A 26,730-nucleotide genomic window follows, 5' to 3' on the forward strand; every position below is an offset into this window, starting at 1 on the left:
TTAATATAAATTAACTTTTAACTATTTTGTTTAATTTTTATATACCAGTAGAAACTTAAACGTTGATATACATATATTAATATATGCACGTCTCAAAAATTATATAATCTTTCGTTGTTTAAGTTCAGTTTATTTCAGGAATTTTTTTTTAATACCAAACAAAAACTTAAGCTATGACTTGTATGACGCTTGCAGGGGTTTTATAATTTTGGTCCGATGTTTATAACGTACAGAAGGAGAGTCGATAGTCGAACATATAAAAAATGTAAAAATATTTTACACATTTTTAACAACCAAGGAACCTTTTAACAAAATCATTAAATGTACTTTACGATATAATAAGTAGTATTATAAAATCTGCTTATTAAACTATAGATAACGCAGGCTAGGAATAATGCATTTTGAAATGAATATTTCACGTGTAATATTCACATATTTCACGTTCGCAAAAGTATTTGATGAATCCGCTAGTTCCGATAGTGGCATTCAATTTTGTTCCTAAGTTGCGATAACGATAACTGCCAAGTGTCATCACGAATAAATGTGGGTTTGATAATAAAGAATTGCGTTGGTGAACAATAATAATACAAATCCTAAATGTATCAAGAGGATAACTTGTAAACCCTGATATTGGAAATCTTAGTGACCCAAGCAGCAAGACACTTTAGGTAACAACTTTATTAGCTGAATTGCTGTTGAGGTATTATTTCCCATATCCATGTGCGTTTGTAAATGATACCACTAGAGTGCCATATGTATATTTGTATGTACATACATGCCTACAGAGAAAAATAACTCGTAGATACATATGTATGTAAGATGTATTAGAATTCCTCAGATATATATACATATATATTTATGATGCTCATCTATAAAACAAAATATGTACAAACATACGCGCGTACGTATATGTATAATAAAATGAGCATCTCGCAATGGTTATCTTAATGCATTGCGCAGAAACTGAAATAAACAAAGTGTACAGTAAGCCAATTATGAATTCCATCGCTTACATTTGATTTGGGTTCTAATCTGTCGCCGCATAAGTTGCTTTGGAATTATCGACATAAACGACGTAATTGCGTGTTTTGATGTGACTTTCGATGTTGACAGACGGCAAGGATTTTTGGCAACGCGACATTGCAATTGTTTTTGCCGTGTTTGTGTTGTATTATTTTTTCCGGTGTTTAGAAATAGTAAATGTTAAATCACGTACTTATTTGTGTACAAAGTCCCTTTATAATTTAAAAAAAAAAACAATGCAAAAATTAAATACGAATTGTCTTATAAATATGTATGTATACCACGTCCCCAGAAAGTGAAAGCAAAATTTGCTTATCAGATCAATACATAAACCATAGAAATATCTTACAAAGTTTTTTAATAATAGTTAATTTGCATTCCAGGAACTACATCTGAAATCATGGCCTCAATATCGGATGATGGAATGGTACTGAGTGGCTACCACAAAAAGTTGAAGACCATGAAAAAGAAATTCTTCGTATTGTACGAGGAAACAATCAATTCCTCAGCCCGTTTGGAATACTACGATACCGAAAAAAAGTTTTTGCAAAGAGCAGAACCAAAAAGAGTTATCTACCTAAGGAATTGTTTCAACATAAACCGTCGTTTGGACACCAAGCACAGATTTGTAATTGTGCTATCCTCAAGAGAAGGCGGATTCGGAATCGTCCTCGAAAGCGAAAACGATTTACGTAAATGGTTGGATAAATTATTATTTCTTCAAAGAAATCTAGCTAATAGGAGTGGCCAAGTATATTCAGCTTATGGTAAGCTAATCTAGGTATAAAGGTATCACTAGGTATCAGTTAATTTAAATATTCCTCCTTATAGACCAAGTTTGGCAAGTTGTTATTCAAAAGAAGGGAATGTCGGAGAAAGTGGGAATCACTGGAACGTATCACTGCTGCCTTACTTCAAAATCCCTGACATTCGTTTGTATAGGACCGGAAAAGACTCCTAATGGCGATGATCGAGTGGCAAACATTGAAATTCTTTTGACAACGATTAGGCGGTAAGTAATCCAAAAAAAAAACTGTACTTAAGTCAGAACTGAGAGTAAAATCTAAATTTCCAGATGCGGCCATGCATCCCCCCAATGTATTTTCTACATGGAACTTGGCCGTCAGAGTGTCTTAGGATCTGGCGAGCTGTGGATGGAAACGGATAACCCAGCTATTGCTACAAATATGCACAATACGATATTAAGGTAACTAGATTCATCAAGTCTCATTACCGAATATATGATAACACAGTACCTTGGAAACAAGAACAATCATTAGGACATTATTTAAAGGCCTTATTATGCGCTCAATTTTTTCAGTTTCGGTTTTTATTAGCTTAAAGGTTGTGTGAAATCATATTCAAATATCATATTTACATGTTCCACACATTATTCCTTTTTTTATTAAGTTTACTTTGTTGTTTTTATATTTGCAGCGCTATGTCAGCCAAAACAGAGTCCAACACGAATTTAATAAATGTTTATCAAGCCAGACCTGATATTAGCCATGAACCTATGAGAAAACGATCCTCGTCTGCAAACGAAGCTTCGAAACCAATAAACGTTATTCAAAATCGCCAAAACTCACTCGAACTGCGAAATTGCAGCTCTCCCCATAATTATAGTAAGTACTTTTTTAAAATACCTAAATTAATATATTAAGTGGAAATTATGAGACTTATGACAAAAATATAACCACTTAATTTCCTATTTTAGGCTTCGGAAGGGAGAGGTGCGATAGTTTACCAACTAGAAATGGAACACTTAGCGAGTCCAGTAATCAAACCTACTTTGGATCTAATCATGGCCTTAGGTCCAACACTATTTCTGGTATCCGTCCGCACTCGTCTAACAAACACAGTAATAGTCCAACATTCGCCTTGCCATCGAGATGCTCAGAATCTGAAGAATCGTCAATTAGTATCGATGAATCCGATGATAATGGTAGTTTTAGCCACTACCGATTAAAGTAAGTTTGATATTAGTTTTTAAAAGTAAAATGTTTAACAATTTATGCTTAAAAACATAAACAATTTCAAAAATCACTTTCAAATAATTCATTTTACAGCACCCGGTCATCGGAAACGGCTATTCCTGAGGAAAACATTGATGACTTCACAAGTGCGGAATTCAGCAAAGTCAATGAACAAGGTGGTAATGCAAACATTAGAAGTAAAATGCACAAGGCATCTGACGAATTGTTTATTTTTATGGCTATAGAAAGTGAAACAGCCTACGTACCGATGACCCCTATTAAACCGACCATATTTGGCGATGTCATCTTTGAAAAAGAGAAGAATGAGTTGCAGAGCTCAGAAGATGCAAACTTGCATTTCGACTTTCCGGAGCACTCATCCGAAAAACTTGCTAAGGACTTTGATCTAGATTCTGATAATCAGTGAGTATATATTAAATAGTTTTGAAAACTAATTTATTAAAAATGTTTTTACAGATGTGGTCGTCCTATTCGTGCTTATTCAATAGGAAATAAAGTTGAGCATTTAAAGTTAAATAAACGCCTAGGATACTTAAATGATACAGGACAAAATTCGAATCGTGTACGAGCTTATTCCGTTGGCTCCAAGTCAAAGATACCACGGTGCGACTTGCAACGAGTTGTACTTGTAGAGGATAATAAACATGAGTTCGTAACGAATAGAAGTCATAGTAGCATTACAAAGGACGGACCAAGCTGCGGCACAAGTGCAAATCGGGAAAAGAAATCTACAAGTGCTCCACTCTTAAGTCTGAAGAACCAGATAAACCCAGACCGAATGAGTGACTTAATGGAAATTGATTTTTCACAAGCAACGAATTTGGAAAAACAGAATTTCATCAAAAATATTGAAATTCCCAAATACATTGAAACCGTTTTCCCCACAAATACCAGAATCGATAGTTCCAGTTCAACATTGCACGCAACAAGTCAGAAAGACATATTAAATGGAACGAAAATGAATAACACTGCAAGTAGTTCAGAGGGTGGATACCTAGAAATGAAACCAGTTGGTAACGCATATATTCCCAGTACGAATTGCCTTCCAAGTAAAATAGAAATGCTCAAGCTAAAAGACACCTTCGGTACACCAGTACTCGATGTTAATAAAATAAGTACATACCACATTGCTACTGAAAAATGGAGAGAACAATCCAGAAGCGACGAAAAAAAGCCTAACTCTCCTTTAAATGAAAAGCCTATTAGTTTAAAACCGACAACCATAGAAAGTAATAACCTTGATTTATATTCACAAAATGACATTAACATTGAAAAAAAAATCCTGCTAAGCGATAAACAAAACAACGTGGACGAAAAAATTATCGAGAACAACAATTTGAATATAGGTGGCTATGAGGAAAAGAAATTGGTACATTCAATAAGTAGTGAAGACTATACACAAATTAAGGATAAATCGAATGAATTTACAAAATCTAATGAAGTTGGCTACAAAATACTGCAAATAAAAAGCGACAGTTCCCTTACCTCATCAAAGCTATACCAAAAGGGTATTCTCAAAGATAATTTAGAACGACAACTTAGACTTACGGAAAGTGTTAATACGATACACGATAATGCTATTAGCTCAGCCACCAAATTCAATATATATTCAAAAACATTAGACTCGAAAAGCACAGATTCAAGTACACAACCGAACATTCTCCAGATTAAAGATTTGAGTTTCCCGTCTAGGTCTACTTCGCGCATATCCCAGCCGGAGCTTCACTACGCAAGCCTAGATCTTCCCCATTGTAGCGGCCAAAACCCAGCAATACACATAAAGAGAGGTTCGCGCGAATCTCCGCCAGTGGCTGCATGTCCGGGAGACGGAAATACTTATGCGAAAATTGACTTTGATCAATCAGACTCATCTTCCTCCTCATCAAACATATTTAATACGTAAAGTTTACAATTTATGACTATATGTATATGATTTGTTTAATATTGTACATTTATTGTAAATATTCTCTGACAAGCAAAGCTTACAATTTTGGATGCTAATAAATAAATTTTATTTAAATTATAATATTGCTGTCCGTGACTTTAAATTATTTCTTATTTAAGAACCCTGAAATGTCTTCCAACAGGATCATTACTTCCATTTGATCAAGTTTGAAATCCAGAGGAGCGGACATTTTTCTATAGCTACCGCAATGTTCTCCTTTACATTCTCCCGTGTTCTCCCATTTGTAGATGTAATCACTAATTGCCTAGGAATTTCGTGTAAACTAATATCAACCAAGAACATATATAAGCCATATATATATAATATATACGCAGTGCACATTTGAATTTAAATTGCTTTCCATTTATACATAAAACATAATACAATTTTGTTCTCTGAAATATTTCATCTTTTATTGATTTCATGATTTAGACTCTACTTCAGATCCTAGTGTTACAGTTTCATCCGTTTTATTTGCTAACATTGCCTTCCTCATTCGCAGAATTGTTCAGATCACTGTTGTGATCTCCCACGGATGCGCCGATGTTTGCGACATAAAGGGCGGGGTCTATGACCTTCGGAATAGGCTTAATTTCGGTGCCAAGTTCTTTTTCAATCCGATGCAGGTCAAACCGATCCTCATAGGTTATTAGATTTATAGCAATACCTAAAAATATGTAAAACAATTTATTTTAGTTGTGCTTCATAGTTTTAGCTTTTCAAAACTTTATACGTATATCATAAAATAAAATAAATATGCAATTTTTCTATAACTACTTACCCAAATGACCAAACCGTCCCGAGCGACCAATTCGATGCAAGTACGTCTCTGCCATTCGAGGAAAATCGAAATTGATTACTACATTTACGGCCTGGACGTCTATTCCTCGGGTAAATAGATCAGAGCACACCAGGTTCCGACAAAGCCCTTGGCGAAAATCGTGGAACACTCGGTTTCTATGTGCCTGGGCCATTTTTGCATGAATATAATAACAGCAATAGCCGAGCTCTGTGATTTTTTTGGCTAATAACTCAACACGTTGCGTGGAATTACAGAATATAATAGACTGATTGATTTGCAGCTTAGAAAACAATGTATTCAAGCAATGTACTTTCTGGCGCTCTTGTACAAATGCGTAGTACTGAGTGACACCTTTTAATGTTAGCTCCTCCATCAGGTTTATTTCGTAAGGCTCGCGTAAATGCTTCTCCATGAAATTTTTGACGGTTAGTGGAAATGTTGCGGAAAAGAGCAAGATCTGTGGATCCTTTGGTAACTTTAGTATAACATGATCCAGCATGCCTTGAAAATCAAGCGACAATAGTTTATCGGCCTCATCCAAAACTAATATCCTGCAATGCGACATATCAGCAACTTTCTTATCCATCAGATCCAATATTCGTCCGGGGGTGGCAATAATTAATTGTACTGTAAATATAAAGAAAGTAGGGAATCGACGTTAGAGCAATAAAGCTAATATAAGCGATTTGACAATAAAATGCACCTTTTTGATATATACGAAGAATGTCATCCTTTAGAATGGTTCCTCCTGTTGTGACCATTACCCGGATATCAAGATGTTTCGCCAGCTCAATACATATCTGTGAAGTTTGTAGCGCCAACTCTCGGGTGGGGACCATCACTAGTGCCTGAATGTAGTCTTTAGTTGGATCTATTTGTTCTAGGACAGGGATACAGTAGGCTCCTGTTTTGCCAGTACCATTCTTGGCACGAGCCAGTACATCTTTTCCACTTAAAGCTATAGGAATAGCTGCTTCCTGAATTGGCGAAGGGCGTTCCCAACCCTTCTCGAAAATACCCATAAGCAGTTCTCTTTTAAGGCAAAACTCTTCAAACTCATTTCCTCGCGTATCGGTCACATCCTGAAAATAATATCAATTTATTTGACACATTAAGATATGCAGTCGTTGTTATAATTTTAGTAAGAAGTTTGCAACGCAGGAGGACTCTTTTGCGACCCTATAAAGTTATACATATATTTGATCAGCCTCACCAGGAAAGTCAACTGTTTCTACGAAAATTAAATTCTTTAAAATTTCTGGATGAAATTTTTCTTCGTAAAGGACAACTATATTATAAAGCTGCGATAGGAAGAATTGGAAAATTGATTGAAAATAAATTACATGTAAGGTTGTTTTGAAACCGATACTCCGGGATGCTATGATCATTTTTTACAATTCATTATTAAAGATTGATATATAGTCATTTTATAAAACAATGCATTTTTTGTTAAAGCTGTATATAATGTTCGGCCGGCCGAAGTTAGCTTCCTATCCGGTTTTTAGTTGATTTCAGCGGTTATTGGAGTCTTACAGTTGTTTTGAATCGGTTGTCCTTTGGCGGCAGCTTCAGCTTTGATTTCCAGCCCATATCGTCACTTGTGTTTCCAGCAATTTGAAGATCATTTATAAGCCTAATAAAAAAATGCATGGTAAATTAGTATAAAAGGTAAGGTAAATTTGTATAAAAGATAAGTATGTATGTATATACATATGTATGTTGGTAAAAGTTCAGTTAAGATTAACCACTTATATTTTAAATATATGTATTAAATTGAACAATTTATTATTATTTATATATTTTGTTAATTGTAAAGTAAATGCTTATATTTCATGGCTACTTTTCTACTTTTTATATGGAGCATAGAAAAAGAAACGCTCCCCCAAATTTAAAAATGGCAGCCTACGACATATAACTGTGTTCTCGCTGCTGCTGAAATTTGAATAAACGAGTTTGACTTAAGCCCCAAATGTTAAGAATCGCTAATAAGTCGAGAAGCATTGCTCCAAATTCAAATTTGTTGTATGTTTTTAGCCAGTACACATTTAGCCACCTTGTTTAGCGGCCAATATGTCCACGAGTGCACATGTGCAACTATATATGTACATATATACATATACAAGTATATTATACATATGTACAAATATTTGGTTTAGCAAAACACACACTGTCCCCTAAAATCAAGTGTAAATTACATTGTTTATGTTCAATTTTATTAGATAACATCATTTGGGAGTTTATTTTGTTGTCAATTAAAGTGATGAAAATAAAAGTTGTAAAAAAAAATATGCTCTGCTATAGATTTTCAGAAATTTTACCAATGCTTGCTCTTGATTATTTAATAGATTAAGAACTAAACTGTATACCAGCATACATAAGCAAATCTTCTTGTAAACCACATATAAATAAATATTAAAAATACAAACCCCTTGCTTGTTAAATTAGTGTGCCCAGAATTTAACTTTTCAGTCATCATTATTCACAGTGAAAATTTAGTTTACTTCGTTTAAAAAATGTTTATTTATCTTAACTTTCGGCTGACTTTGTTAGTCACTGCATTCACCGATTTATTTATATTGCTCACGTATTCAACTTTGCGGTTCGATAAAAAATGGCATTTAGCTACAAAATAATGAAGTCGCCTTACAACATGCTATCAATAATACAAATTTCACTTTGACTCGGAAAATATTTTCACTCGATGTACATAACTAAAATTTTTTTAGCTATTTTACTTTGGTTTGGAATGTTGGAATGAAACAACTTTTTCGCGAGTGCGACCCAAATCTCTTGAAGGCCATATAACTTTGTAAATTTGTAACTACTCAGAAAATCATTAAAACTCTAGAGATATAGTGTCCCGAACGGTTTTTTCAGTATCTAGACTGTGGATAAGTCTCTTAAGATTAATTATTGAGAAATTCGCTATTAATATTGGACTGGAATTAATTATTTCATCAAATAATGACTGTAAAATGACTGCATATTATAAAAAATCGTAAAGGGGGAACGGCTAGAATTTTTAATAGATGCGAAACACCCATTCGCATTGGTGGGAAAACGCGGCTGATATAAAATGTCTTAAGAAGATGAATGAAAAAGCAGCAGTTTTAGTTAAAAAGTTATTTAAATTCTATTCGATTTATTAATATTGTATGGCTAAAAAAATTATACTTATTTATCTGTTAGTAGAGAAATTATTTGTTTTGTTCTTATGGTCAATATCAACAGGTTTAATTAGCAATTTTATGATGTTCTTAAGAAACAAAATTATATTTTATTCAACAAACGTATTTTATTTTTTTATGATTGTAATGTGTATTATATGTACATATGTTGTTCTGTAAATATACCTCTTCTTAATTCTGTACTAATAATTATCGGGTACACAAATATCTGTGAGATTAAAAAACTTTACACACTGCCTCTACTTTCTTATGATTGCTTAACTATCCTGTCGATATTTGGCTAACTCCATAACTGTCCAGCTGTCCTTTGTTTTGATTTTGCTGCGAAGCCATTTTGAATTTCGTTGAAGACAGCTGTTGGCTCAACGATTAAATATGAAAGAGGAATGAAGCCATTTCACGAATCAAAAAAATAAATCCTTTAATTTGCCTTGTAAATTCTCTTCATTAAACAGATAACAACCAGGCAATGGGAAAAATATGACTGATAAGTAAAACAGGTATTATGAAGAAAATTCAAATACGAGATTTGTGTAGATTTTAGTGAACATGCAGACCATGCCTGATCTTTGTTTGAAGCATTGGGACAGATTTCGTGTTGAGTGCAAACACTCACTTGAACTAGTCAATAGTCGGATCTTGCTTCACCGCAGATAATAAAATCAAATCTTTTTGGTTTATTTTCAAAATTTTGTTTCTGAAAAGTTATTTTACAGCTGATTTGGCAGTATTTTTTTGCTTAACATAAATCAGGATAACCCGATTTGCTTTTATGTGATCTGTTTTGTTACCTCAAGTTCTAGTTGAGTGGGGAGAGGAAAGATTTCACAGGAAAATAAATTCAAAATATACCTCCTATGTAAGAATGTAGAAGACAAATTGTAAGAAACTTGATACACAAGGAGACCGGTACAGAAAAATAACTACTCCATGATCTACATACATATGTATATACATACATATGTATGCTTAAGCTTTTGGAGCTTGACCTAAATGAGGTTTTTTTTTAGAAAAGAGGATTAGATTTCAAATGGCAGTAACACCGTTATATAATTTGTAAGTTACGTTTGAATTAACGTTTACTTTCTTAGGTTCCTTAGAATGACAATCTTATCATATGTATGCTTAAATTTGCAAATAACTTTGGTGAGGCTACCGTTCAAAGGACTCGTAAAAGGCAAAAGGCTTTTAAGCAAAATTTTAAAATGTCTCAATACACGTTTATAGTAATCTGGGTATTATCACAAAAAATTTAATTACTTTAACATTTAAATAATATTACATATTACTGCCACTAATTAGGTAAATTTGTATGTGTACCATTTCTCGAACCTGTGATTCAAATCCTACTCATCGGCATTCCAAATAGTTAAAACTTCTTAATAATTCATATGAGTCATTAAAATTTGTAAATGTACAATTTCTCGAACCTGTGGATCAAATCTTACTCATGGGCATTCCAAATAGTTAAAACTTCTTAATAATTTATAAAAACAAAACAATAAACAACGTATTGAATTGACATATGAACCTAGTGTAGAAAGTCATCAATAGAATGAGTGCAAATGTGTACATATCTAAACGTAGCTAGGTAAATATGTAGCCATTTGGATGTATGAATGTCTATTCGTGAGACCCAGCATGCTAAGTGTTCAACACTCCATGGGGTATAACTTATTTGTATAAGCTTACGAATTCATAAATGTATTCCCTATACATGTACATCGATTTATATCCGTATGTGTGTAGGCCAAATGTTTACCCATAAACATTCGCATTTGCTCGCTAAGGAATTGCGAAGACTTCAGTTCGGTAAATCTGCCAAATGCAGGCGGTTCGAAGTTTATATTGCCCGATAACGATTCAATGATAAGATATGAAAAGGCCGTTCTAAGAAAGATACAAACATTACACAAGCTCAGAAATTGGTCATTGGGAAGTAAATCAAAGGCGTAAACAATGGTCATCGGACTAACTTTAACGTGCCTGATTTTAAGTGGCATTTCGGAAGCGTGCGCCGTTCAAATATGCTGCAGTCCGAATTCAAAATTACTCAAATACCGCGAATCGAATAACTCTGAAATTTTTCAATGTGCTTCCGCCGAAAGCAACCTTAAAGACTTTCCGGAAGCAATTAAAGTGATAGGCGATGTGATAGCCCCAAAGGGCCTCGGTTTAGAGTTACCCAATGACTCAAACAAGATATCAAAGTGTCAAAATATAAGTGAACTAAGTGAAAGTACTTTGTCCTTACCAAATAACTCATGCGTTGGGCTATTAAACAACAAAAGTCTCATTAGTCTATCTTGTGTATTTGAAAAGAATGTGCCGTCTCAAAATGTTGGATTTGTAAACAAGTGCTGCCCACCAGGATTTATTTACGTTTCCGAAAATAATACGTGCATACTTGGCGAAAACGATTTCTTTGTTTATTCTTCTATCATCAGCAATCCAATTATATTTCTTGATAACACCTTACACTGTTCCGACAACAAAGTTTTGGTAGAATATACCGTTTCGTCAGCAACAGTTCGATTCAGTAACAATTCGTTGGTTTGGAGAGATGGATCACAAAGTTTACCATCATCCAATTTTTGCATTGAAGCTGTTTACGACTACGATGGTCCAGCGAATAGAAAAGTTTCGGATCAAAAATTCCTGGTTCGGGCATGTCAGGAACCCAAAATCTGCCAAAGATTGCCGTGTATTCGACGATGTTGTGCTGAAGGTGAAATGTATGCCAAAGGAAATTTCAGTACTTACTGTAAACATGATGGGACAGATATGAAATTCGAGGGTTTTCAGAACCTGAACATAAACGCTAACTTCTCAAAACCCTCAGGTATGTAGCTATTCCTATATATATATTCTTTACTTACTTTTGTAGTTATATATGTATTTATAGGTTTATGTGATTGAATAGGAAATGAGCTCAATTAAACAAAGCTATAATCGGTATTTTAATAGCCCATTTAAAATCAAAAAATTAATCATGAAAAATAAGTAGAAAGAAAGCAAAATACAGTTCTACAGACTTAGCAAAACTGCATTGATTTTGAAGAATTATTATTTAATTATTAAATTTCTAAAACTATAATTATGAAAAATTATGTAAAATCATCTCCCAAAGTATTTGAGTTATAGTTTTTTTAAACCAATTTTCTGATCCGATCCTTCTCTGCAAAACAAATAGCTAACCAAATTTGAAATACCCTCTGCAGGAGTATAACAACAAATAATCAAGTGCCAAATAAAAGTAAAATTTATTTTACTGTACAATTGAGCGTACAAAGTGTTGTGATACGTCATTAGTGTTGACATTTTTGGTGATTTTAATTATTTTTGTCAAAGTTTCTTATCTATTTAATCAACCACTGAATGTGCCACTTATGACACACTTCATTTATATTGGGTTAGGTCAGATCCGTGAAATCTTAACGCATAAGAATCTCAAAGCAACCGTGTATAAATTTAAAATATCTTTCAGATTTCGGAATTGTTCATGGCTTACAGTGCCAAAAATTCCGTTTGGATCCAGATAATTTTCCAGATGATGCGCATACAATCAGTTCTTCCAACGCGTCACTGATTATTCAAAATACTTTGAAAATGTATACAAATACTCAATATTGTTTGGAAAGGGTCAGACCCAATCAAAAGGTAAACTCCTTCCTATTTAAATACAATGAATAATCGCTTGTTTATTTGAAAAAATCTTAAAGTGCTAATTATTTGTCCTTTTTTTCAGTGCAGCTTTTTACATTTTTATGTTTTGATACAAAAGTAGTGGGCAGTGACCGGATACGCTTTAAAATGTATCCAATCGGACTTCTCATATCTTGTTGCTTCTATGCACTAACATTAATTGTTTACATATCAATTGCCAAATTACGAAACCTTCCTGGAAAAATCCTAATTTGTCTTGTAAGCAGTTTGTTTTCGGCATATCTTGGGATAGCTTTGGGTCAACTAAAGCCCACGTCAAATGACGACATCTGTTTTTTTTCTGGTAAGTAAATAGTAAAAGAGAAATTAAGCAATGAGCAATTAAGTCCCGCTGGGACATGAAGCCAAAAGTTATTGTCTCATAAAAGCAAGAAATCAATAAGCACACGTATTATTTCTATTAATGCTGAGTGCTTAATCATTAAATTTTGGTCAGAATTTTGGAGAATTCAACAACAAATGCTTAAACCATAGTTTTAAACAATTTTCAATTAAAACTCACGCTTTCCCTACATACATACATTAGTAAATTTATATATATTATACAATATAAAAAAGTTATTTTCTATTTTAAGGCTTTTTTGTTTACTTCTGTCTAATGGCTGCATTTTCGTGGATGAATATTACCTCGTTTGACATATGGAAAACCTTCGGGTAAGAGTATATAACTATAACGAAATCACTTAATAAAAGCTTCTTAAAAAATTTTTTTTTTTAATTTTAGTTCAACCAAAATTAAAAGCTGCGAAAAAAGTGACCTTAGAAGGCAATTTATTTGGTATTCTTGTTATGGTTGGGGACTACCAACTTTGCTGACAACAATAACAATAGCATTTACTAAATCTGACATTTTACCGGACGTGATTCGACCCAATTTTGGACATGGTCGTTGCTGGTTTACATGTAAGTTAGCTACAAATCTTTTTATATGGAAAAAATATTTTAATATTACTAAATTTATATTCTATAATTTCAGATGATTCTTTTGGGTCAGCTAGTCTACTATTTTTTTCTGGGCCAGTTGGAATTCTTTTTATATTCAACTTGGTCTTGTTCGTGCTTACGATGAAATATTGTAACAAAGTAAAAAATGAGATATACAAGATGCAAAGCTTAAACAGTGATAAGCCGGTACTGAAAAGAAGGTTTTTTCAGGACAAAACCAGATTTGTTATGAACACAAAATTATGCTTTGTAATGGGCATTACATGGCTTTTGGAAATAGTAAGCATTTTATTTTACGACCATAAAAAAACGTTTTTCTGGACCATCAGCGATTCCTTCAATGTACTTCTTGGAATATTTGTTTTTATTATATTTGTTTTCAAACGGAGAATTTATAATGAAATTTTGATAAAGTTTGGTAAGTTTTATTGTCTCACTTTTATAAGTTTTTAGATTAGGTGTAATAATTTTTAATTGAGATTAATTGTAATAATTTATTATGAAAATAATTTATATTTATTGGATTCATAGGTTTGCAGTCAAGCCCCAGCACGGCATCGATCAGAAATCGCGTTGGTTTGACGAAATCGTATGCCCCAACTAGCACAGCCATGACAACTCTCAGATCTTCCCCAGGCAGTTGTGAACAGATCCGAAAAAACTCAACAAAACCCGAAAATGAAATTATGCTTTAGATTGTTAAATAACTTATTATTAACTATTTATAATTTGTAGAGCCTTATGGAAACTAGTCCCTCAAATTAAACATTAATAATATCTGTATTATTTAGCTGTGAACCGAAATATTAAGTTTATAAGTAATGGAAATTAATCAAAACAGTGGCTAATATACGAATTCAAAAAATAGTATTTTCTTTAACAAAAAACAGCAATCTTCTTCGGGCACTGGATAAGTTATTCAAATTTGGAAATGCAAACATAAGCATGACAAATATTTACATTTTTATTTAATTATTATTAAACAAAAACTTTTCAACTCTAAGCCGATTATATCCCAGTCAAGTCCCAACATCCGGATCTTTTATCAAAATATTTTATTTAATGACTCCCAAAAACATTTGTAATGAGGTAAATCCGAATTAAAAAATATATGCATACTCTTTAGATTTTGTTGAATGCAGCAATGTCAACACTTTGAACAAAGTCTTCCAATTTCTCGATCTCCTCAGTCAGCCAATCAATGGAAACCTTATCGTCCTCAACCACGCATGAGATGCTCAGTTTCTGGATGCCGAAGGCAACTGGGACGAATTTTGAAGCTCCCCACAGCAAACCGTCCTGGGTTATTTTTCGGATTTCCGTCTCCATAACTTTAAGGTCGGTTTCATCGTCCCAAGGCTTGACATCCAGAATGATGTTCGACTTGGCAATAATTTGAACTTTCTTGGCCTTCTTGGCAGCATATGCCGCCAGTCTTTCCTCCCTTATGCGCGCTGCTTCCTCCTCTTCCTCTTCGCTTTCTGATCCAAAAAGATCGACATCATCGTCCTCCTCTTTTTTGTTTGCTTCTGGTTTTGGTTCGGGCTTCTTTGACTCTCCGTTCGTCAAGTTCAGCTGAGCTTCAACAGTATTTAACCGCTTCACAACGGTATTTAAAAGCTGGTTCAACGTGGAAACTTGGGATTTGAGCTCCTTGCTTTCGCTTTCTAATTGAGTCAGGCGATTGGCAAGCTGGGAATTTGAGCCCTCAGTGAGAGTGACTCCATCAATCTGCAAGTAAACATCCAAAAGAAGCAGTGTTATTACAAAATAATATGTGACTCTATAGAGTCCAAGTGCAGATGGATTTTAAAAAAGAACGATAAAATTAAAATTGTATATTTTAAATACTTTTTGGAAAAAAATAAGAACCTCAGAGTAGCAGACTGGCGGAATACATATTGAATACCGGTAAGGGAGGAAGTATCACAACAATAATTACCTTTTCCAGCGAGTTCTGTATGTGTTCCCTAGCCTTAGCGATTTCGCTTACTAAAGGGCTGTAGTGGCTGCGATCAGTTACCTTTAAAAATAAGACATCACCATTGATTACTTGTTTGATCTAATATTTGGTGTATCGAGAATTTCACTACATTTTTTAAAGAAAATAAAAATGGCGACTAGCAGAATTTAAGAAAAATTTTAGTAAATGTAATTTATTTTGAGATTGCCAGCCATATTGAAAAATACGCGAGCACTGATAGGACGTATTATCAGCTTATCAGTCCCGAATTCGTCTCTAATGGGTATACATATATATTTATATATATATCAAATATATATATATAACCGACTAAGTAATTTTGTTTAAATACATTTTGTCTGGCAAAATTATGAAAAATATTTTAGAATTTTGCACCATATTCAGTATCTAAAGTCTTTATTAAACTATTGGTTTATTTAAACAAATATTGCTATTAGTTTGGATTGGTTCAGTGATTTATATTTTTACATTTCTCTTTATTCACCTGTTACATACAGATGCAAAAATACACATATGTACTATTGTACAATATGAACACAAGATTTTAAATTCCGACGTAGGCACCTTTTTTTAGATCAATGCAAGTATACAAGTTACAAAAATGTATGTTTCGGCGTCTCCGTTCAACCAATACATTTGTACAAACATATAATTGCAAGCATTGCCAAAACCAATCCGAATTCCTTTACCGGCCACGTGAAATCTTTTTGCTTCTATCTGCGTGGGAATAGTGGTTTGTCTTACCTTCAGAGGGCCCTCGTAGAACCGTTTTTCTGCAACATCATAGCGACTTTTGTCAGTCCAGAACTTATCCAGTGCTTCTACTTTCATTTTAAGTTAAGTCTTAACACTTTGCCCAAACACGTTGCACAATAACCAAATAATACTTTTGCAAGCAATTCAGAAATGTATATCGATAGTTTCGATATTACTTTTTATTATCCTGGAAACGATGGAGTGGAACCAGAATCATTTTGTTCCGATAACTTATCAACCGCCTTTTTAGATTTAAGCCTCTCCAGTGTGACCAAAATTTTGAGAGTTCATCAGATTTAAGTGTGCTACGGTCGTACTGTCAATCAGCTGGGTTTGTTGACAAGCAGTTAAAATTCAAATATCGCATTTGTGGGAAAGAGCCTTTAAAAGATATTATCAAATACCTTGGCAAGGCAAGTCTGCAGCTGTACAAAGAAATTAAAAAACAATACAATTTCAATTTAACAGTTGTTTTTTTTAATTTACTGATAATTATTTGCTAATTTAAAGTTCATTGCTGCACTTTTATTGTGTTATTTCGTACATTCTGGACCTAAAAAACATTTTGCTCTGACAAGAGGCACCCCTGATAGTATTAATGTTATTTTGTCCTCACATGTAAGCACATGCAATCGACTTTTGTGAGTTTTTTGAGTTTTTCCTTCCATTTCTTATAATGTTCAGTGAGAAGCGCACGCCAAAAGATTAAATTTTTTAATCTTTTCGCTGGGGTTCACCCAAAGTTCATTTCCGCAGACTGGCAACGCTATGGAATTTTCTGGTATTTATATATTTTCTATTCTCCTGGACGAACTGCTTTTTGATATCAGCTGGGGCCTTATCTGGTCTGGACCCCCCGACTCGTGCTTTGAGAGCGCCGTTACTGAAAGTCTGGTTTTAAATTGATTTTATTTTGGTTTTAATATGTTTGTCTCACGATAGACTGGAAAGAGATCGTTTGTGGCTTAGCAAAATTACCATAAGAAATCTAATTGAAACTGGAGGTCAGCTGGAATATTTGAAATTTTGAACGAGTTCCACTTCCTCAGGCAAGATCCCGAGCATTGGATTACACATAGGTAGTTTCTGGGCCGAAGACTCTGGAATATGAACTATTTTACTAATGAGAGACTATTAATTGGACGCCGTTTGTTAAAATGTGACTGCTCAGAGATCTTGTAGAAGGCAGGAAGCAATATCAACGCCCACCATAAATAGTCGGGAGGATTTTATACTATCGGAAGGGATGTCCTTTTTAATTTTATACACTTATTGGATGTTCTTCTAAGCATACTAGCCGGAAGGATCTCCAAAGATCACTTACCAAAAAAAAAAAACAGGGCTATTCGGCATTTAAAGCACCTATCAACACCCTTCCAAGTGGACTCCCTTCTCGGAAGGTCTGGACGTCTAACAAATTTCCAAGCTCCCAGGATGTATACAATTATTACGCAGATAGGTCAAGGCTGGACGGACGTAAAAGGGGAGGCGTCTTTTTAGCTTCAACAGCATTACAGCGCATTCCAGGGAAAGGATCAATTTTTTCTGGTGAGCATTTTATTAAGCTTTCCCTTCAAATTTTTTATTTTGAATTTTTTCCCAATGAACTCCCTGTTTAAACGTTCTTGTAAATTAAATTTGTCCCATAATATTAACCAAACGATTCACATTCTAATCTCTAATGAAAAAGCAGAATCGTAAATTCGAATTATTTCTCGTCAATAAGTGAGGGTGGCACGGGAAAACATAGCTAATTATCGCATTAAACCGAGCAGTTTCACCCCAATTCCACATAGCACTTCCCAGCGGAACGGACAGGGCTTGTTAAACTCCCGGTTCCACCAGGCCACCATTTAACAACAGCTGAAAACAGTCGACAGTGACGTGAGCATAATAAGTTTAATGCATTCTTCTTTAAAAAAACAACTTTTCCCCGCTTTTTGTTTATGAAATACTATGAGAAAATTTGTTAAATAGTTCAAGTCTTTCGACTTAAATTGATAGTTTTTGTTAGGTCCCTAAGAAACGGATGAAATATGTGGAATATTTCGACGCATTGGTTTACCGCAGCATCAATATTCAAAAAAATCAAGAACCAACTTTTTAAGAGACATATATTTTATTATACATATGTATTGAGAACTCTATCTGGTTTTCGGATCAATGGAAACCTGGTTTTCACATCTTGACAAGAGTCCAACCTTTCCTCTGATTTCAGATACTTACAACATAATATTACATTCATTTTGTTCTCAAATTATTTAAAAATTCCTGTTATCGCTGTTAAATATAAATTAAAAATTTCTTTTGAAGTTTTGGAAATTTTTTTAGAAAAATATATTATATAGTACATATAACAGCAATCAGCAATACATTGTGCTAGATTTTAATTAAATTATGATGTGGTAATGTAGAAATGGAACAAGTATTTTGTTCCAATATCGTGTTTCAATTTGAAGGGTGCTTGGTATTTCTTACAATCGTTCGCATCAGTTACTAGTACCAGTCAGTTCTCACTTTGACTATTCGATAGCAACTACAACAAATAAATTTTTTACGAAGAAAGTGTTGTGTATTGTTACTATGTTATCATATTTGTGATTGTAGATCTCCGTGTCTTGCGTTTTGTTAATCATTGCGAATTTTAGGTGCGTACTGATCTGATAAAGCTCCGTCTTTGTTTGGTTACTGAAGCTGCTTTCTATTGGCATAATTTTGTGATATGTATATGGAGAGAACACTGAGCATTCCAGTGCACTGACTTTAATATCCTTCATTAAATATTCCATGTCGAAAAATTACTCTTCAGAACCAGTTCAATGAAATTAATAAGTTTGTTTAATTTAATTTTTAAATATAATATTGCCTTTAATTTTATTTTTTGTTGCGTGTAGCATACACTCGTCTAAATCAGGTGGGATATTTATACCACAGCATAAAAAAATGTGAAGGCTGTATTTAACATATGACTATTTGTGTTTGTGTATATTATCCAAAATTGATTGTATATGTGATTATATTTGTAAGTAATTGAAGTTAGGCAGCAAAAATTATTCGCAAAGTTATTCTATTTCCCTTGGTATACACATGTGTGTGTGAGTGTGTATACATACATGTACACATATGAGAGCCATTGGTGGTTTTTAGTAAAGCAATCTGAAGTTAGAAACAAAGTTTGTGGGCTGCCCTCTCCTCCAAGAAAGAAGTCGAAAGAAATGGTGGTGTGCCACAAATATAATTTTGAAGACCGAGATTGCAATTATAAACTGAATTCGCATAAGGCAGTAAATGGTAACAAGCGAATTCTTGTTCATTAGTAAATTTGTAAGGCGTAACCACTTCTTTTTTTTTTGCGCAAGGTGGCAACGCCTGCTGCGAAATTCTACACAAAACAGGTCATTTAAGATTAAAAAATGTACATCGTTGAAAAAATAAAATCATCTTATTATTTAATCAAGCTAAACATTTTTCGTCAGGTATGTCGCAAAAAGTGGCATTCTCGTTAGATCATTTTTTATTTGCCGACTTGCGTAAAATTGTCTGGATCTACATAATCTTGTGCCTATCACTCGCCTTGTTTTAAGTGTGCCCGTTTTCCCAATACTGTTATAGAAGGGACTCTACTCAATCAACTATGTGTTTATTGTTTTTTTTTTGATTGTTACTGGTTTAGATCTTTAGTTAACTGACCAATACCTTAGCCTAATGTGAAGCCAATCCCAAATTATTGTTTTTCAATTAATACCATAAGCAATTTTTTGGTTAGAACCATTTTTACTTCAGTTTACAACCAAATGAACACGGCAGCGTGTACTGATATGAATTAAGTCTACAGGCTTGAATTTCGAGCTTTTTTTGACAATTAATAAAAAAAACAATAGATATCCTTTTTTTATCATTTGTTTATTAAACTTAAAGGAGTACATAAAATAAATTTAAAAAAAAATTTGTTTTCATTAAGATATTTGTTCTGATGATTTCTATGCTTGTCGTTATTTGAAAAAAACTATGATAAATTCTTAATGAGTACGAATGTCGCTTTGGCATGAAGCACTAAAAAAAAAAATCATGAAATGGCAGCTACTCAAAGAAAAAAGCCGATTTTTTCACAAATTTTTAAATTTTGTAGAATTTTTAAAAATATGATATTTAAAATTTTGTATTTTTTGTTGGTTCCGGCGATAGAGATATATTTAAAGAATATTCATGCTAAATTTAAGTAAATCGACAGATTAGAACTTGGAATATAGTGGCGACAGAATCAAAAAAAGTAGTTTCGAAAAAAACGCGTTTAAAGTTTTACGTTAAGTTTCGGGTAGCGTAACTGATAGAATATTACGTATAAATTACATACCCTTAATCAGCTATCCCAGCTCCATTCAATGACCTTCAAACGATTAGTGAAGTATACTGGAAATAAGGGTATTGTTATAGAAAGAAGGAGAAAAAGTTATTCATACTATGGTAGCCCGGACTTCCAGCCATTTATTGTTCCAGTCGTTTGCTCAACCGGTCTAGTTGCCACGTCACTAAAACTTTATCTATAACTTTGAAAATAATTTGAGTTTTGAAAAATCCTTTTAGGGAGATATTTTAGAATATCAAAACTATCGAATTATGGCAAAAATTTTTTTTTCGATTTTCTCAAATTTCTAGACTAATAAACATAGGTACAATCCTTAAGGGTAGAACACAAACTTTGCGACTGATTGACAGTTCTTTAAGCTATGTGGTTTTAGTAAACGAATAGTAATATTTGATTTTTTTAACCAAGTAAGATTAAATTATTTATATCTTTTTACTAGGGCCTGACGAACATTCACCAAAAGTTAATTTCATTAGACTGGCAACGCCATGCAATTTTGTGTTGTTTTTGTCGTCGATCTGAGTTCCGAGGTGAGAAAAGGGCCTGACGAAAAGTGTCAGCTGTTTGCCTCTCGCTCTTTCGGATTTCGTCGATCTGAATTCTAGGCTATAGTAGTAAGAAATCATAGAGTAAGAAACTGTATTGAGGTTTCATTTGCTCTGCCCGGGCCTCTGCCAAAGCTCTGCTGAGAGCCATGTTTGAAGCTAACTTTTTCTAACTTCGGTTTCTCACCACTTCTAACATGTGCGAAGCACAAGCAATAGTATGGGGAGTTCTCGCACCTATCCTTGGGAATAAGAGCAACCAGTGCAGCTGCAGAAACCCACCGCAGGACTCGATTCCAGTTCGATCGAACAAATGAAAAACTCTCTTTTTTTCAGTTTTTCCCCTATGTGGCATCACTGGCAAAGTCACTCGAGAGCGCGGGCAGAGCAAATGAAACCTCTATATAGTTTCTTACTCTATGAAGAAATCCATCTCTGCTTACTGATCACTGATAGTAAACGCGACCAATGACATCGATCAAAATTATATAATTTTATTATACAAATCTTAATCTGAAGAATTTACTGTTCTTCATTTTAAATCCTTTTTTAACACGCGGCTTGCCGTTGCCGACAAGAGCTGTTGTATAAAGTCATAATGCTATACTTTTAAAGGCAATTTTATAAATTTAAGTCCTTAGTTTGTGCGACATAATTGCTAAAACTAACTGGTAGTGATGTTTTAGATATCAAGAAAAAAAACATTTTTAGCCATCAGCTTTATTTTTATGAAAATAACACATTTTGGCTTCTTCGAAATAGACCTACACTCAGGAGCACCCAAGTATCATGGAAAAGTACAAACAGTTCGCGAAATTTCATAAAATTAAGTGTTCTGGCTTAAGATTTATTCAGATGACAATTAGCATTTATAAATTTAAAAAAAAGGAAAACCTTGACTATATCTTATCTTACAAAATGACTCGATGTTTCATGTGGTTAAACAATTATCAATTATATATACATACATATAAGAGCACTTCCAGGGTTTCGGGCTAAAAATACCTATAATATATCACATTTTATTATTTGTTTATTTAACTGTTACTTGTAATTATACTTGTAGTGACAATGGATGAAAAGGATAAAGCTCAACACAACATGATTTCCAACCTACCACTTTTGTTCGCGAACGGATATCCTACATCCCTAGAAAAAATAACGGAGCCGCAATTAGAAAATTTTATTCCATTCATGGTTCAGTGCTCTTTAGGACATATTAATTTACCAAAGAAAGTAGACTGCAGTGAGCCAGAATGGTGGCCGGAAAACGCGCCCTTCGAAATTCCGCTGAAAAAGCCAAAAGCATTTGTTGGGGTAAGCTTTTATTTAAATAACTAACTGTGTTACAAAATCCGTGTGATTTATGTTCTTCAATACTTGATTGTTTTATAATTTGACATGTAGATTGCTTATTAAAAGCTTAAAACTTTCCATCGCGTATACAGATAATCAGAAAATTAATTTTACATTGTGCGAAATCATTTGATAATATCTATTAATCACTTTTATCTTTTTTGTAGAATTGGATGGAAAAAATGAAAGAAATTGTGGTTATTTGCTATCAATTTCACAAAAGCTTATTTTTATTAAGGTTTTGTAATGATTTAGCTGCATATGAACATGCGAGCTTGAGATTCATTAACAATTATAACTCAACGACTTCATTGTACGACAGAAGAAACAACAAATTGCTAGTAACATTTCGAAATGAAAACATGGTAAGTTAAACCCTTCACCTTATAAGCCTTAGTTTTAATTAAGCTTTAAAAATAACTGCGCTTATTTCTTTGTTCTTACTGAAATAATTTGCAACGCATTTTTGATTATGTTTCAGTCATATGATAGACAACAAAAAAATAGAAAGTGCTTGTTGCTGCAAAAGAATAACAGTTCAATTAACGAAAATTTACAACATATGATGGTTGAGCCACCCCCTTTTGATATTTATCTATGCGACAACTGTGATGCTGAACTTTATTCTAAAGAAGCTATACTGGTAAGTTGAATACGTTTTCCAACCAAAATCTAAATAAATGTATAAATCTAACCAATTTTTGCATTATAGGAACATGAAAACATTTGTTGCATGGAAGATGATGTTATACTTTGTGATTCCCCTGAGCCAGAAAACAAATGTGAGGGGAAAAACGAAGATATTGAACTGCGCAACGCCTTTCTTTTAAACTTTTGCCTGCAATCTAAATTCACTGATATCAGTTCATCCAATGAGAAACAAAAAACATATTCATTTAATGAGGAAACTTCAACGGAAATATCAAACAGAAAGAGACGTCTACCATCGCGGAGAAATCGAACAGTTCATTCATTTAGCAGATGTTCGTTTATCCCAATATCATCACCTGCTGGACAGCAACTATTAAAGTCTACGAAACAAACAATAAATAAGGAATATATTTCCGAAAGACAGGAACGTCTGGACCGATTTTGCTATACCCCAATAATTATAAAATCGAACACAAGGCAAAAGTATTTCGAGAAAAAATCAAACACCACCGTGCATTGCACATTTAAAAAGTCGCATGAACATAATTACCATATATATTCATTTCCGCGACGTCAATTTGTTAAACGCAGGGACACTACTGAGAACTTTTTGTTTTTGAACTCTCCGCTGATTAAGCAATGCCGTCCAATTTCAGTCAGATTGAAAAAAATATCAGAACACATAATGGAAGAGCAAAATCACACTGCAAATACAAAGCTTAATATAAGACTAACGCGCCACAATTCGCTTAATTCGCATTGGAGGATTTCACCGTCTAGTGAAGTAGTTGTTGATACAATTGACTTATGCTCCTCTGATGATGATGAGCAAACAATAGGCTTGCCAAAAGTACTTGGTTCGGATGCACTCACTATAATAAAACTTACGCATAAGAACAGAAAGTCCAGTAGGCGATCCATTGAGCCAAGTAAATGTCCTTCTGAGCCAGAATCATTAGTAGATAATTCTGTTAAACCCTTACAACAGTCCTTATACATTTTTTCAAATTATAAGGCTAATTCGGTAATTAGTCGTTGCACTGTTGACTCGATATCGAATCATTCAATGGTTGGTTCTCTGAGTACATCGAATACTTTTTCTGATTCTCAAGGACACAGAAAGGAATACAATCAAGAAAACTGCAATTTTTCTAAGAATTTGGTCACACTCACAGACTGGTACGGTCGTTCAGCTAACTCCGAAAAGAGCACAGCAAATGAAACTACTGAGAGTAGTACGTTTGAGGCCCTTTCCGCGGCTCCACCGTTCAATAGCACTGGCCGAATAATTTCCATTGATTTAACTTCATAGACATTTTAATCCATAGTTAAGTTAAGAAATTGTTATTTTACAAGAAAAATTTAATTAAGGAATACAATATTTGAATAAATAATTTGTTTAAATACTTTTATATTTGATATCCAAAATAATTTTCCCCTAATTATAAGAATTTTGAAGTACGGTAATATTTTTTTGGGAAGACTATTCTCCTTACTTGAGAAAAGTGGACGTATCAAAGTTTAATAAAATATTAAAGGCTAGCATAGAGTAAGAATCTATATATCATTTGCTCCGCCCGCAGCTCTGCTGAGAGCCATGTTTGAAGCTAACTACGGTTTCTCACCACCCCTAACATGTGCGAAGCACAAGCAATAGTATGGGGAGTTCTCGCAACAATCCTTAGGAATAAGACCGACCAGTGCAGCTGCAAAAACTCACCGCGGGACTTGATTCCAGTTCGATCGAACAAATGAAAAACTCTTTTTTTCCGTTTTCCCCCTACGTGGCATCTCTGGAAATATCACTCGAGAGCGCAGGTAGAGCAAATGACGCCTCTATATAGATTCGTACCATAGAGTAAGAAACTATATAGAGGTTTCATTTGCTCTGCCCGGGCCTCTGCCAAAGCTCTGCTGAGAGCCATGTTCGAAGCTAACTTCTTCAAACTTCGGTTTCTCACCACTTCTAACATGTGCGAAGCACAAGCAATAGTATGGGGAATTCTCGCACCTATCCTTAGGAATAAGAGCGACCAGAGCAGCAATAAGAATCCACCATGGGCATGGATTCAGGCTCGATTCGAACATTTGCAAAACTCTCTTTTTTTCCGTTTTTCCCCTACGTGGCATCACTGGCAAAGTCACTCGAGAGCGCGGGCAGAGCAAATGACGGCTCTATACATTATTACTCTATGTTCGTACCCTATGAATAAAGTTCGATCGAACAAATGAAAAACTTTTTTTTCCGTTTTTCCGCCACGTGGCATCACTGGCAAAGTCACTCGAGAGCGCGGGCAGTACTCAGATCGACGAATCTGTTCGTCAGCTTTGAGAGAGACTGAGAGCATAGAGAAAGTATCTATATAGAGGTTTAATTTGCTCTGCCCGCACCTCTGCCAAAGCTCTGCTAGGAGCTATGTTCGAAGCTAACTTCGGTTTCTCACCAACCCTAACATGTGCGAAGCATAAGCAATAGTATGGGGAGTTCTCGGAACAATCCTTCGGAATAAGAGCGACCAGTGCAGCAATAAGTATTCATAATCGGACTCGATTCCAGTTCGATCGAACAAATGAAAAACTCTCTTTTTTCCGTTTCCCCTACGTGGCATCACTGGCAAAGTCACTCGAGAGCGCGGGCAGAGCAAATGACGCCCCTATATTGTGTGCCTGGGCCAACAAAATTTTGGCTAAAATTTTTAACAGTATAAAAGATGTGGTTCTCGGGCCTAGTATTATAAAGTTAACGTCCCAAGATAAATATTTTAAATGATATTACAAATCTATTAATTAATGTTAGTCTTGGCTTATACCCTAATCCCACCAAGAAAATCTGTAGTGGAATGGTTGGGATTTTTGTAAAATGTGAATTTTCTTGTCTCGTCAAACCGTTCGTTCTCTGTCAAACTTGTTTCGGTATAATGGTTCGAAGCGTATATGAACTTAAAAAAAATAGATTTAAAGAATTCTGCAAACAATTTGCTGTCCGTTATACCCCAATCCCACAGAGCGCATGACAATGGAACGGGCGAGATTGTTGACAGATGTGAAACTCGTGATTACACTGAGTAGGGTCCCTTTTAACGTTGTCAAAATGTTAAAAGATATAAAAGATATATTCTCAATGCTTTTATTTTATTTAATGCCATAAAAATCCATGAAAAAAACATCGGCTATTAATCCACAATATATACCTAGATAGGATATTTTTGGCACAGCAAAACCTTTTGAATCATTCCGCTTATGAAAAGTTTATGGAGATCTATGGGGAAGTAAGTTATAGTAATTCTTGATGATGCGACCTTTTGCGTCCCTTTCTAGCTCACGTACATACTCCTTTTGAAAAAAGATGGCGGTGGTGCGGTATTGTTTCGTTTAGCTTATATTTTAAGAATACAAATATTTTAAAACGTTTCTTAATTTATTTTAAAATTAAAGTAATGTTATCG

The 26,730-nt window shown here is 34.1% G+C and overlaps 5 protein-coding genes across 9 annotated transcripts; 3 read left to right on the forward strand and 2 right to left on the reverse strand.

Annotated features, from left to right (window-relative positions):
• The first annotated feature begins 515 nt into the window (after positions 1-515).
• Positions 516-5,048, forward strand: LOC108046978 (insulin receptor substrate 1). Of its 3 annotated transcripts, none has more exons than XM_017126995.2 (9): positions 516-543; positions 1,407-1,790; positions 1,855-2,035; positions 2,099-2,230; positions 2,461-2,648; positions 2,741-2,993; positions 3,093-3,178; positions 3,245-3,422; positions 3,477-5,048. In XM_017126995.2, the coding sequence occupies exons 2-9, from the start codon at positions 1,424-1,426 to the stop codon at positions 4,921-4,923; spliced, it is 2,832 nt and encodes a 943-aa protein (XP_016982484.2). In that variant the 5' UTR covers positions 516-543; positions 1,407-1,423; the 3' UTR covers positions 4,924-5,048. The 3 variants fall into 3 exon arrangements, with proteins under 3 accessions (XP_016982484.2, XP_016982476.2, XP_016982503.2); XM_017126987.2 differs by having other exon boundaries at positions 521-668; XM_017127014.2 differs by having other exon boundaries at positions 521-668; positions 3,093-3,175.
• A 308-nt stretch (positions 5,049-5,356) lies between these two features.
• Positions 5,357-8,442, reverse strand: LOC108047002 (ATP-dependent RNA helicase me31b). Its single transcript, XM_017127025.2, has 5 exons — positions 8,194-8,442; positions 7,301-7,400; positions 6,471-6,849; positions 5,747-6,394; positions 5,357-5,632 (listed from the first exon to the last, which is right to left on the reverse strand). The coding sequence occupies exons 1-5, from the start codon at positions 8,241-8,243 to the stop codon at positions 5,436-5,438; spliced, it is 1,374 nt and encodes a 457-aa protein (XP_016982514.1). The 5' UTR covers positions 8,244-8,442; the 3' UTR covers positions 5,357-5,435.
• A 2,176-nt stretch (positions 8,443-10,618) lies between these two features.
• LOC108047033 (probable G-protein coupled receptor Mth-like 3) lies at positions 10,619-14,537 on the forward strand. 2 transcript variants are annotated; one of them, XM_017127070.2, is made up of 7 exons: positions 10,631-11,797; positions 12,443-12,615; positions 12,709-12,964; positions 13,257-13,335; positions 13,406-13,584; positions 13,658-14,044; positions 14,158-14,537. In XM_017127070.2, the coding sequence occupies exons 1-7, from the start codon at positions 10,915-10,917 to the stop codon at positions 14,319-14,321; spliced, it is 2,121 nt and encodes a 706-aa protein (XP_016982559.2). In that variant the 5' UTR covers positions 10,631-10,914; the 3' UTR covers positions 14,322-14,537. The 2 variants fall into 2 exon arrangements, with proteins under 2 accessions (XP_016982574.2, XP_016982559.2); XM_017127085.2 differs by lacking the exons at positions 13,257-13,335; positions 13,406-13,584; positions 13,658-14,044; positions 14,158-14,537 and having other exon boundaries at positions 10,619-11,797; positions 12,704-12,848.
• Positions 14,538-14,664: 127 nt separating this feature from the next.
• On the reverse strand, positions 14,665-16,517 carry LOC108047051 (probable elongation factor 1-delta). Of its 2 annotated transcripts, XM_017127098.2 has the most exons (3): positions 16,355-16,517; positions 15,569-15,649; positions 14,665-15,357 (listed from the first exon to the last, which is right to left on the reverse strand). In XM_017127098.2, exons 1-3 carry the CDS (start codon positions 16,439-16,441, stop codon positions 14,749-14,751), a joined length of 777 nt encoding a protein of 258 aa, XP_016982587.1. In that variant the 5' UTR covers positions 16,442-16,517; the 3' UTR covers positions 14,665-14,748. The 2 variants fall into 2 exon arrangements, with proteins under 2 accessions (XP_016982587.1, XP_016982596.1); XM_017127107.2 differs by lacking the exon at positions 15,569-15,649.
• A 2,340-nt stretch (positions 16,518-18,857) lies between these two features.
• Positions 18,858-24,696, forward strand: LOC108047123. Its single transcript, XM_017127212.2, has 5 exons — positions 18,858-19,014; positions 22,344-22,594; positions 22,801-22,998; positions 23,115-23,276; positions 23,346-24,696. The coding sequence occupies exons 2-5, from the start codon at positions 22,349-22,351 to the stop codon at positions 24,594-24,596; spliced, it is 1,857 nt and encodes a 618-aa protein (XP_016982701.2). The 5' UTR covers positions 18,858-19,014; positions 22,344-22,348; the 3' UTR covers positions 24,597-24,696.
• Positions 24,697-26,730: the final 2,034 nt, after the last annotated feature.

Source organism: Drosophila rhopaloa, unplaced genomic scaffold, assembly GCF_018152115.1.
Source record: "Drosophila rhopaloa isolate 14029-0021.01 unplaced genomic scaffold, ASM1815211v1 contig_2, whole genome shotgun sequence".
Classification (NCBI taxonomy): domain Eukaryota; kingdom Metazoa; phylum Arthropoda; class Insecta; order Diptera; family Drosophilidae; genus Drosophila; species Drosophila rhopaloa.